The sequence below is a fragment of the Seriola lalandi genome, unplaced genomic scaffold (genome assembly GCF_002814215.2).
Source record: "Seriola lalandi dorsalis isolate HSWRI2012SDOR001 ecotype SW California unplaced genomic scaffold, Sedor1 jcf7180002054570, whole genome shotgun sequence".
Lineage (NCBI taxonomy): Eukaryota > Metazoa > Chordata > Actinopteri > Carangiformes > Carangidae > Seriola > Seriola lalandi.
Genome location: NW_019525123.1, coordinates 3,044,345 through 3,057,623, shown reverse-complemented (window position 1 = coordinate 3,057,623; position 13,279 = coordinate 3,044,345). Strand labels below are relative to the sequence as shown.

The 13,279-nt window shown below is 40.8% G+C and overlaps 2 protein-coding genes across 2 annotated transcripts in view; one reads left to right on the top strand and one right to left on the bottom strand.

Annotated features, from left to right (window-relative positions):
- cntnap2a (contactin associated protein 2a) overlaps positions 1–9,260 on the top strand; it is a 339,851-nt gene extending 330,591 nt beyond the window's left edge. Inside the window, exons 24-26 of the mRNA XM_023416970.1 lie at positions 3,833–4,117; positions 6,252–6,323; positions 6,700–9,260. Of these exons, the coding sequence (XP_023272738.1) occupies positions 3,833–4,117; positions 6,252–6,323; positions 6,700–6,899 (557 nt within the window). The 3' untranslated portion in view covers positions 6,900–9,260. The remainder of the gene's footprint in view (positions 1–3,832; positions 4,118–6,251; positions 6,324–6,699) is intronic.
- A 1,316-nt stretch (positions 9,261–10,576) lies between these two features.
- Positions 10,577–12,235, bottom strand: LOC111662868 (lipocalin-like). The gene is made up of 6 exons (XM_023416858.2): positions 12,077–12,235; positions 11,712–11,851; positions 11,529–11,608; positions 11,315–11,428; positions 11,112–11,213; positions 10,577–10,999 (listed from the first exon to the last, which is right to left on the bottom strand). Exons 1-6 carry the CDS (start codon positions 12,170–12,172, stop codon positions 10,980–10,982), a joined length of 552 nt encoding a protein of 183 aa, XP_023272626.1. The 5' UTR covers positions 12,173–12,235; the 3' UTR covers positions 10,577–10,979.
- Positions 12,236–13,279: the final 1,044 nt, after the last annotated feature.

Genomic DNA, 13,279 nt, shown 5'->3' with positions numbered 1-13,279 from the left:
GCCCTTCTTAGAGAGACAGTCACACCCTCCCTCTCTGCTAGTTCTGCAGTTCTCTCCATCTTTTCAATTTTCAATTCTCCCCTTTCTGACCCCTTTCCAAAATACACCCGACCCATTCTACTCACACCACACCTCTTCCTCACAGTTTTGTGAGCTACCTCACCTTTTGAATTATTCATGTGATGTCATTGGTCACCCTGGTGACACACCATCAGGAGGTGCAATCTTCTGATCGACATGCTGACCTTGTCGCTGTTGCATGTGTGTTTATGTGTGTGTGTGTGTGTGTGTGTGTGTGTGTGTGTGTGTGTGTGTGTGTGTGAGTTGGATGTCACATATGGCACATCGTGTGTCACAATAGTAGAACCTAGTTGTAATCATATGTAATGGTACATTTCATTATTGCAGTCTCATGCCAGGTGGATTAGTCTCTGTTGTAATCATGATTAGTGTATGGAGAGCTGTAGGTTTGTGTGTATTTGTCCATGTTTTATTGATTAGTCTGAAAAGCCCCTTCAGAAGCCACCAAGCAAAAGAAGGAATAACAAACCTTAAGATCAGCATCCGATCACTGGCTCTTACGAGGTGATATGACTTGTTAATGTGCTGGCTATGTCCACACTCTCCATACAAACTGAAAAAGTACTTTTGTCACTTCATGAACCTTAAAATGTTCAGTTTTTCGTTGAAACAGCATAACGGAAGTGTTGATTGAAGGTTTTTTTTAGCCCCCTTCTTGTGGTGTGCTTGTATTTTATTGCATTTCATTTTAATCATTATCTCCTTTCTTCCTGTATGGCATATAAGATTTCAGCACCTGCTTAACACAGTCTTAACACAACTTTACAAAGACAGCCCAGTTTTTCTGGGCTAATATAAGGGCTTTCATGAGAGAGTGACAGCAATCATGTAATTGTGTCAACCTCTTGTGCTAAATGATATTATGCCATTAAATCCATTGAGGCCTCTTATCAGTGACAGCCAGGCTCTCAGTTCAGATTAAATGTGTGATGTTTATGAGGAACGTATCTGTTATTTTAACTGGAATCATCTGGTTTCTAATGAACACTCCCTTGTGAAATCACTGGCCCCAAAACAATCAGAAACAAGGGAAGCTTGTTGGCGATTTACTCTGCAGCAGCATTGTATGCAAAGCAGCCTGTTATACTCCTAACAGAGAGCCCATTAGTATTCACACACAGGCCTCTGCAGTGATCAACACAGGTTCAGGCATGCAGGAGAGAAAGAGGACTTATATTCATACTCATATTCTGTATTCATAAGACTGTTGTTATCAGTATTCTGCTCTAACCGGGCTAACTGTAACACAGTGAGGCACTTCTTTCCCTCCTGTGTCTGTGTGTGTGTCTGTCTCTCTCCACCTATACTGCACACCCACACGTATCTGCAGAATAATGCACACTGGCACATACAAACCAAGGTGTGAAGTGTTAGATAGCAGGCACGGTTGTCTTTTTCCTGCAGAAGGTGTTGACCCGTGTTGACGCCTCATCAGAGGTGTGATTGCTGAGCCACGTTTGAGTTTTAACATAACGCAGGATTTATAGCTCATTTTGAATCTAATGCGTTGCCGTATGAGAACTAAGCAGCAGAACCCGTATCAGGTGTCTGTAAAATGATTGTTTTCATCACACACAGACACAGTACATACACACAGTTTAAGTGTCTGTAGGAGGTCTGGTCAGATGACGAATACATAGAAGACCAGCACTGAGCTCTATTCCTGGCAGCACAATCAATAGTGTACAAACACACACATACACACACTTGTATTGGACCCATCAAAATGGAATAAAGAGAGAGAATTGCATTATAAGCCATGTCCAGATACTCAGAATCCCATCATCTAACATAACATGATTCATTAAATAAACACAAAAACACACACACACACACACACACACACACACACACACACACAACAAACAAAGGAGTACACTAGTTAGTCGTCCCTTGTTCATATTTTGCTGCAGGATTGTCCAAAAAGTCCCTTCAGGGTGTGGCACAGTCGTGCAGCAGCAGCAGAGCAGCCATGCATGTAAAAATTAAAACCAGGCTGTGTCTGCACACACAGTCAGAGTTCATGTGAAGGAGTAGGAGATTTTTTTGCACCTCTGCGCAAGTGTTGAAGACCATTTGGCTGTTTTGAAATCACTCCAGGTTTGTGCCAGAGTGGAGCGTGTCTGAGGATGTTTGTTTTCTGCAGCGTGTCTGTCTTTATTGAATTGTAGGTGTTGGAGAGATTTTTTTATCGTCTTGTTTGCTGCCTGCTGTTTCTCCTCTCTCTTATCTCCTCTGCAGTTATGTGTGTGTGTGTGTTTGTGTGCTTTGTGTTTGTGAACAGCAATGTTTAAACCAGCGTGACTCATCTTTAGACTGCACTTACTCAAAGATGTAAGAGCGTGTTTTCGATGTTTAGCAAAGCATTGATCAGCACTTTTGACGACTGAACCTGAACCTGGATTAGATAAACAATGTTTCAACACTCTTTTCGATTGGTTCAAATGAATACACCGGGCCGTACCAACTCTCAGAGAACAAACTCCAAATAACTGTCAGTAAAAATCAGTATTTGTCAACACTGGAAAATATACTGTGTGTAACCTACAAGCAGCCAATAATATAGAGTGATCACAGATTGAACAGGGATATAGCACCAGCTGGACTGAGCTTATTGGGCCGGCTGCAGTTCAGGCGTTGGTTTATGTGTGAGAGTGTGTGTGTTGAAGTAATTTTCTCTGAAAAATAAAGAGACGACAATCAAAGGAGAGAGACAAACGGACAGTGCGATAGAGATGAAAGTGCAGAAAATTGCTGCATCTGAACTTCATTTAAATGTGTTTTTAAATTTGACTAAATGTGGTTTAAATAAGAGAGGGAGGCATAAACACAGACATGACATCTTTTGTTTGGTAGTAATGATAATTTGATGATAATTTCTTCAGTTCATATCAAATGAAGAGAGTTGTCACACTGGTAAATAGAGTATAGCATAAAACCTTGTATGGGCTTGAATCATCCGTACAAACTCACAAAGGTATGATAAAGACTTGATTTTACAGTTACGACCATTGCCTGAAAGAGAGAAACGAACAACGTGTGTTGATTGACACCACAACAAATACTGATTATGTAGTACCATTACAGAAGCCTGATCTTGTCTCCTTCTCTTTGTGCCACAGAGCCTGAGAATCACATTACTGCTTTCTGCTTTAGAAACATACAGCATGAAACCCTATGCTATTACAGCCTCCCATGAATAGGAGAATGAATAGAGAGAAACAGGGATGGAGAGAGACAGAGACACTGTGGGGGTGTTAATTCATTATTCATCCTTTGATTTGACATTAGAGGTCAGTGTCAGTGTATGTTCCTCCTCTGCTCTCTCCATCCTCCTCATCTTCGATCACTCTCTCCACTCCTCATTTGTGCAGATTCATATCCTCACTGGGAGCTTTAGGCTTACAGGGTATTGGTTTACTGCATCTGTGCATCAGCAGAAATTGTGCCTACCAGTACTGGAGTGTAAGCTCTGTTTGCGATGGTGTGGTAATGTAGAGGGTGGAGCATTCAGAGAGAGTGTGCTGTGTGTGTTCATCTTTTGCATGTGTTTTGGATAATAAGTCCTGATGCTTTGGTCTGGTCTCTGTTTTTTTTCTTTCTCTGTCTCCCCACCCTCTGTCAATATCAACTGAGTTTATGCCAGTGGTTCCTCATAAGTCAACATCACGTGGGGTCTCATCAAACAAGATGTGTTTATGAAAATGACCCAGTGATTCCAGCTTCTGTCAAACCCTGTGTCTCTGTACAGAAACTGGACACGTAGACCAGGTCGTCATCGAGCGTTACAACACCCCAGGCTTCGTCGGGTGTTTGTCGCGGGTACAGTTCAACGGAGTCGCCCCCCTCAAGTCTGCTCTGAGAACAGCCACACAGGCTCAGGCCACACCGACAGCCGGTCAGCCGGACAGACAACCTGAAGGCGCATCGCCGGTGTCTTACCAAGGCAAACTGGTGGAGTCCAACTGCGGGGCGTCACCTCTCACCATCCCACCAATGTCTGCTGCAACAGATCCCTGGCATCTGGACAACACAGGTGAGAATTACCCTAAACATTACACTGATGTTACAAAGTCAAATTCAGAAGCACGAACAAGTATCACTCTTCACTTCTTTGTGGCAGAGAGAAGTTCATAACCGAAGCAAATTGAACAAACTGCAAACTGTCAACAACTCTACATAATATGGTGTTACCTTTTTACAATGTATTTGCATTGGCCATTCTAGCAGCATGGCTCCAGGGATTGCAATATCTATTGCAATGCAACTACTGGACATTCATGGTGTCCTGACTATGTATCCTAAACACTTATTCCCCTGACTTTTCCTGTAGCGTGACCATGAGATTAATATTTGAGTGAAATACTATTGGACAGATTACCATCAAATCAACCTTTGTAGTACTTTGCATTTTAGCGCCAATCAGCGCCATACCAACAAACTAAAACAGTGACCATGGTAAATGTTATACCTGTTAAGCGTGTCACTGAGCATGTTAGCATGCTATTGTTAGCATTTAAAGCACCATTGTGCCTGAATACAGACTCACTGCCTTGTTGTTCCACATATAACTCTACTTTAGAATTATGATCTGTGCCAGAGGCAGCGCTGGGACACAGCAGCGTCTAATATACTGAATGTAAAATATTAATTCATTCAGCGTTCTGCTGAGAAATCATCAGTCCTTTAATAATGAGCAGCTAACTAATAACTTCCTACAGTTACTACATACAGTTTACAATAGCAAATTCATTCTGTTTTGAATCAGCTCAAGTTGGCAAATTTAGGCACATACACATGCATATCATTACGCATATGTGCACATACACATGGAACACAACAAATATAGTAATTGATCCCTTACACAGTTATATGCTCTACCTCTGTTTCAGACGTATATGTTCACGAACACACGCGCACAAACCTCACTGCTCGTGTCTAATGTTACGTTCCACAGCAGTTCAGTATTCCAGGGTGTCATTATTCTGAATGCAGCCGTTTTCCTAAATGTTGAGCTCTCTAAGATCGATCCAGTCCATTGATCTGGAAACCAGGTCCAAACTCACAGTCAGCTCTCCACCATCCTTCCACAGAAAGGATCAATATTTATTCTGCTTTACATTTTCTATAGATATCAACCATAATAATTTTCTGTCTGACTCCTCATTGATTTTCAGTTCCCATCCTCCTAGCGTTTTTCCATTTTATGTTTTTACTTTACAAGCTTCAATCGTCTTTCTGCCGTTGTCTTTTATTGTTTCATATGTGATGATATCCAGACACATCCATGCAGACTATAGACAGACAATAATGAGTCTGATTGCTCTTCTGTGCTCTATAGCTTTCTATTTTCACTGCCTTTTCCTTTCTCAGCCTCCTCTTTTCCTTTACTTCTCTGGAGAAAGTATGCAGTCAGCAGCAGAAATAGCTGATAGGAATAAGATAGAGATCTCAGCAATATCATCTTTCTCTTTGTAGTTCTTCTCTTTATCTTTAACCACCTCCTCCATTCATCTCAAACCTTCATCTCTCTCTTCACTCATTCACCCTCCACTTATGTCTATTCAGGGAGAATCCGAGCACTTAGATAATTGCTGCTGACAGAGAACTATAGTGGACGGGCAGCGGCAGCAGCTGTCATTAACCTCTTAACCTGTCATGGATCTTTAATTTAATACTTAAAACACTGCTGCCATATGTTAAATAAACTGCACTAGTCATTCCCTAAAGCTAGCACTCATGTGTATATTTAGCTGAATGACTGATGTATGTATGTGGCAAAGCTGGGGGCAGTATAGGAGAAACCAAGCGATGTGTCTGTCCTCCTCCAGTGGTACATTACAGTGCGTTCTGGTCTTGTTTCAGTGTTGAATAGCACACTTTAACATTATAATTCAGCACATGTTTGGCATGAAATTATTCCTTGTGACTTTTTACATCTGAAAAACCACCAAGGGCTCTATTTTTAGGCCGGTACAAAACAGCACCATGACATGCTGGCATTTTTCTGACCTTGAAATGCATTTATCCGTCTGGTATTTTAATATGCGCAAATTGATCTAGTGCAGATATTCTGGCAACATAAAACATCAAGAAACCCAAAACATCTTAAGCCTGTTTTATTTTTTTATGTTTTCTTCCCCTCTCTCTCTCTCTCTCTCTGTGTTCAGATGCTGAGTTCCCCTTTAATGAGGAGAGGGTGATTCCTGATGGAGTCAACAGGGACTCGGCCATCATCGGAGGTACACAATGTCGCATTTGTGAAAGTACTCTTTGTCAGATTTGTATATGAGGTGTCAAGAGGTAACTTTACATGCTTAAACATAACGTGAAGTTCAGCTTGTGGATCAGTACAGAGCACAGATTTGTGTTGTGTTGAAAAGTAGTGTTGGATGCACTGTTCATTGTTCACATTTGCTATCATATATGACACAAAAAATCGACAGATTCTCACATTTGAGGAACTGGAATCACAGAAAGTTTTGATTTCTGGAATCACCTCAGCTGTACACTGAAAATACTTTGCAACAAAGTTGGGAGCAATGTTTCCTCAGTAACACAGTGATTATAGATAATACCCACTTATTATCATGCACATGATGTTTTTCTCATCTGCAGGTATCATTGCAGTGGTGATCTTCACCATACTATGTACTCTGGTGTTCCTGATCCGCTACATGTTCCGCCACAAAGGCACCTACCACACCAACGAGGCCAAGGGCAGCGGGGAGTCTGCTGGAGAATCAGCAGACACGGCCATCATTGGCACCGATAACCCAGAAACCATCGACGAATCAAAGAAGGAGTGGTTCATCTAACAGCCAATGACGGGACTTTGAGAAAGGAAGTGACTCGTCAGACTACCAGTTGCCACAGAAATGGAGTGGGTTATACTCAAAGACCAATCACGGGAGAGATGGTGGAACGACCGTTCAACAGGACAATAATCTCCCAGAGAGGGCGGGAAAGTGGGGAAGACGTGTACAGGAATCTTTTTTGTTTGTTTGTTTGTTTTGTTTTTTTTTTTATATATCCAGAGTATTAGACAGAGAAGACGGACAGTTACTGAGTGGAGCACGACTATAAGAGACTGTACATGTATATACTAACTGGCTTGTCCTTCTTTGTATCGTCTTGGGAGTTTTCGGGAGTCCTTTGAATACTGTATATGACAAATAATTATACTTACTGGGTCGTGTGATAGCACAGATTTATTTCCAGTCTCTGTTGCATTTTGATTTTATTTTTTAACAAAAATCTTATATCAAAAATGATCAAATCAACATGCCAAACCCCTTTTTTTTTTTATTTCATCAGGCTATGGTTGCACCAGTCAGTCAAAACTCATATCTCTCAAATGACATGCCACTATTAATGTGGTAATATAGAGTTGAATATGGATGCCAAAAGTCCCTTTGTAAATACAATATTGATTTTTCTTTTTCTCAAAAGATTTATTCAGAGTCCAGTACATAAACACTAATGAGAAATTTCATATCTATATTACAATTATATCATAAGTCTGTCCATTATAAATGTGTGAAATATAGAGTTTTATGTTTAAATCTTATGACATTCGATTGTATGGGACATTCCTTTCTGAGGAAGGGCAGAGAGGGGTTTCTCAGAGCATGATGGGAAATCATGACACTCCATGGTTGGTTTAGCTCAGCGCGGCAGCTCTCTTTTCATTTGGAATCGGTGAAACCGTGAGCCTTTACTCATTCAGACTTGAGAGGTCGGTATGTTTCTTTGCCAAACACTTGAGTCTTATTTCATTCACCAATCGACCCAGATTTTTGCATTAACTGTTTGACTTTGCGTTAAGGAATTTCTTTGTATGTCTTTACATCCTACACTGGCGCTGTGGGCTGTACGTGTACAGTGCATGCATGCATCTGTGAGTATATGTGTAGGTCAGATGAACAGGATTTATTATATTGGACAAAATGACTGCCAGCAAAGACAGATTGAACAACATGCCTGACATTTAATGGGTTGTGTTGATGTACTTAACACCATGCATTTCATGGTCAAAGCAGCATAAAACAAAACAAAATTCATTGACAGTTAACATTTGTTCAAGATCTGGGATGAGGTTAACATGATAATTGGCTTAGTAGTCCATTGTGCCTTCAAGGTGTTGAGCCATTTCGCCTTGCCCTGGACTATTTAACACAGGCTTGCTACAAGAACTTGACTGCTGCTGCATGAATTCTCATTTAACAGTGTTCAGGTTCTTTTATGTGTCCTAATCTGAATGGCGCTGTCTTCCTGTGAATCTAAATCAAAGCTTGATTTTTGAATAGAGAATGTTTGGGCAAAGGATCCAGCAAAGTTCTCTTTAATTCCATAAAACTTCGACTTTGTCAAGCTGTGTAGGGTTTTTTGCAGCAGGAGCAGCTACACTGATGTACAGAAGAGCTGCACACTACACAATATACAAGAGGTTTACACCTACCTTCTGGAACACACATACACACAAACGTGCATGTTTGATAGAGCATGAGTCAAGGTTGTTCATTCAATTACAAGAGCAGCGTGTTCAGAATGAAGAGGCTTCTGCTTTGTGAGCAATGACTTGAGCTTCACTCTTAACAGTGCCACTGCTGTCCGATATGCATTCAGAAGATGTACATTATATAAATGTACATGTAAATGTAAATTATATTTTCTAACCATGTTGTTTTCCTGTCAGTTATGTTTACCTGTTGTCCTTACCATAGCATTTACCTTACAGTGGGTTACAGTTAAAACCAGCTGCCAACTTTGCTTTTTCATTGTGAATTTGCTTTTTGTATGTATGTTCGGTTAAATTGCTGCCATGGCGCCCTGTTACATGGATGATTTTATACTTTGCCATCGTCACCTCATGGTTGAGCACTAACTGTGCGTCACTCAGAGACAGCTGGTCAGCTCAGCCTGCCTTCTACTGCAGCCTCAAAGAAGACCTCCATCCATACATCACTCCACGAAGGCAAATGAGTGACACTACTTTCCTTTTTTAAGATAATTATACTATTCAGACTATACATAAACACGCACACGCGCCCTTGATATGTGGTTTGAACATAACAACGATGATAACGGATTATCGGCTCCAGAAACAAAATCATAACCCAGATGTTTTGCTTTCAGTTCTATTGAGTTCAATAAAGAGTGTTTGATCTTTAATATCAGCCTTTTTGTACGTGTCTCTTTCGTGTGAACACATATGTTGGCATGCACACATCTTCAGACAGAGAAAGCATTATGAAGCACATGTCACACACATGGCAGAGGATATTCGTGGGACATCTTGCAGCTAATACCATATAATCCTGATGATAATAAGGCAGTGAGTCTGACTCATAACCTACAGCTGCATGTCACCACTCCTTTTCATCCTTACTTAAGTGAAAATACCATGAAATCAAAAGATAATTAAGAAATAAATTCCTCAAATAATAGTCCAACATAAATCCAGAAGATTAAAAGAGGAAGAGTGAGAATAAGAAGGACACAGAGTCTGAGGGGATGAGTCATGACTACACAGATTTTCTAACTGGGTTACTTAAAAAGCAATTTAATGCCAGACCTTGCTCTATTTATCACATACAGCAAAATAAATGATAATGTTTGTTTTTTTATTCTATCTATCTATCTATAAAACTTTGTGAAGCTGCTATTTTCTGAGCAGTATTGATACATGTCTTTTTTGCTTTTTAAATTTTTTGGCTCAAGAACGTTTCAATGTGAGGGTTTGTCAGAGACAGGTCATAGGCTGCCCCCTTGTGGTCCGATGGAGTAGCTTCATTCAGAGGTGAAAAGGAAAAAAAAAAAAAAGCATTATATTTAACTCTGTTCAATAAAACTTAATTTATCCCTGTCAGTACAATTGTATGCAGCAGCTCACCACATAAGGCTCATAATATTCAGTTTTTGTTGGCATTGTCAGAAATATGTGAATTCAATAATCCTGGTTGTCCTCCAGCTGCTCAGCGGTCAGTGTGTGCGCTGTTTCCCTGCACTCCTTCCTTGGACAACTTGCTCAGCAAAATAAGGGGTAAGTATGAGCACTCAGCTGTTTGCTGACCTCTTTACATCACTTACATGTGACATTACATAACAGCTGTCAGGTCAAATATTTTTCTGGTTTGCACAATGTATTTGTACACATAGCTTACTATAGAGCTTCATTGTAATACATGATGAAACATTGTTTTCTTGTTTCCTTTGTAGAGCCAAGGTATTTTCAAATCACTGTCACATTGTCTTCATTATAGTAAATAGAGGGACCACAGTCCATCTGTAAAGGCTTATGATCTGGTACTTTTTGTATCGGGTTTGTCTAAAAACAAGAATTTGCATTGTACCTACCTATTAAATGTTGTCCTTGTTTTGCAAGCACAAATGTGCATATTATTTTAATCAAATCCTTTAAAAAGATTATGTTTATGCCTGTTAATCAACCACAGTATGTGAGGTCAAATACAAAAAAGGAATCACTCTCAACTGTGGAATATTGTCATTTATTGTCATTTTTATTGGCTTTGAGTTCATTTAAAAACACTTCAAAACAAATCAGCAGTTACAAAAGACACACATGTATAAAAAGTAAACTGGCATTTCACAATCACATCTATTCCCTCCCTCTGTCTCATGATCAGCCCTTTACTGTTCCTTTCTGATGCCACAGTTAATGCACAAGTTGCAGAGAGTGAGGTCTGAATTAGGATCAGGATTTGGTCTTTGGTACGCAGCAAGGACTGGACAGGAAGTAAAATGCTGTAGTGTCACTGTCTCAGGTGCAGTTTTGTGATACTGCAGACGTCACAGTGACGGGGGGGGGGTGGAGAGGAAAGCCTGGGACTGGATAGAGAGCAAGAGATGAAGGCAGGAGGGTGGCAGGGGACTCCTCAGACCTCGGGACATTCACCTGTAGCAACACACATGAGGAGGACAGTGAGCAAAGGTCTGAAGTATTTACACAGCCACAATACATTTATAAATAAAGTATCTATATCTTTTTTCTATATAAAGTGTCCTACCATTTTTGGGCAGGATAACAATGTTGTCGGGGAGGATGCCAGTCTCCAGGGCAAACTGTGTGAATTTCTGCTGCAGGTTAACACTGGCCTCTTGAGTGCGACCTGCAAACACAGTATTGGTTGTTTAAATCTTCAGCAAACCCTAAATTCAACACACAATGTTTTCCCAGAATCCTTCTGAGCTGTGAATGGTCCAGACTTACTGTAAAGCTTATTGAGGACCTCAGACTCTCCGTCCTTTGTCTTGATGGTGTGGACCAGAGCATATTCATCATACAGGACGTCAACAATGCGCATGTCGTTGTCATTGTTCCAAACTGATTAAAGCAGAAATGCACAGGTCAGGCAGTTGAAAGAATTGATTTATGTCTCTCTTGTGTGTGTGTGTACGTGTGTGTTTGTGGGTACTCTACTCACTCTGGCTGTGGAAGGTGAAGCGTCCAGGAGTATCAGTTTTCTTAGCAAGATGAGTCATTCTCCAGCAGGTACCATCAGCACTAAAATAATTGAGAATCAGATTAGTTTATTTTGATTTTTTTTCCACAACAGAATTACCAGGATGTTTTAATTTGAAAATCTGATCACACATTAATCACTTACTTCAGGTTGGCATAGGAGAGATCCAGGTCTCCTCCAGTAGTTGGAACTACTACAGCAGTGCCCACCTTCATATCTGCCTTGTGGTTCACAAACCACTGAGCGTTGGTAGCGAAGCCAACAATGTACCACTTGCCTGCCATCTAGAAGAAAGACGGAGTGGAAAAAGAATTTAAAAAAGAATCAAAGCATTGAGCTCAAGAGATTGGAAGAGCAGCACTTGGACTACACTAAGGAAGCATGTCCACCAACCACTGATCCAAATTTCCCTTCCTTTCTGACATAGCCTACATTATAGTAATAGAATCATTTTTGGACAATATAGGCAAATTACTGCGGTGTTGCAGTTGTGATACTCTTTCTCTTACCTTCTCCAAGTTGAAGTCTTTAACAGGCACGATATCAGCGCAGGCAGCCAGGACACACAACAAGGTGCCCAGCATTTTCAGCAGTGAGTTGCTCATGGCTTCTCCTTTGTGTTCTGAGCTTCTCCAGCAGTGAGTGAAGTATCAGTGGGATGTAAAGAGATAAAGGCAAGTGGAGGCTCTTTATATCCTGCAGAGTCCTGCTCCCCCCCTACTCCCCTACTCACCCTTCTGTCTCCTCCTCCCCTGTCTTTTGCATTACAAAAAAGTCTTTGGCCCTCACCCAGTGGCTTGCAAATCACCACAGTTACACAACTGGCACGTGTAGATGGAAGAGGGGGAAGTGAGGGGGGAAGAAAAGGGAGATTGGGTGCATAATAGGGTTCTTTTAACACCCCTCCTCCTCCTTCTCTCTCCTCTATCACAAATGCTCATGCATGCCTGGACTATCAAAACAGCTATTTAGCAAGAGTGCAAATTATTTCACCATATGGCACATGAAAGCCCCTAAAAACACAGAGATCAGGTGCACTTTTGCTAAACTTTAGTGATAAAAAGCATCAAATCAGATGTGCTAGTCAATAAATTCCACTTGGTCTAAGATGTCGGCGCATATTAGAATTGGCTGAATGTAATAAACCAATTGTAGTAAATGTTTATTGCATTGCTTGCAGCTCTGAGGCAGTGATATTTAAGAACCTCACAGTCACTGTTTCTCATAAAAAGCTCTGCCAGTGTTGCATAGAATGATTCAGTTGTTCTTGCAGGCATTCACTCAGATCACAGTGAGTTCATTTTCAGTGTTAATAGGTTCATAAAACGTTTGAAACATGAAGAATTAAAGGGAGATGTGTTTCACTTGTTTTTCTCAGTTTTATAACAACTAAATGAACGTATTTTGTGGTAATTAATCACTGAGTGATACAAAAAGTGCTGACTACCTTTACATAAATATATTGATGGACTTATCAATGCTTCCTTTGTTTGGAGGTGAGACAGGCACCGACTTGCAATCAGCTGGTTGTATAACAAACACACACACACACACACACACACACACAAACGCACACAAGGAGGTGCTGGGTGGAGCAAGGAGCAGCAGTGAGAAGCACATTTGGTAACCTGGTTTTGTAACCAAACTCTCTCAACCCCTTTTGGGATCCACATCTGGGCTTCATTAACTGCGCCACCCCCCCCCCCCCCCCC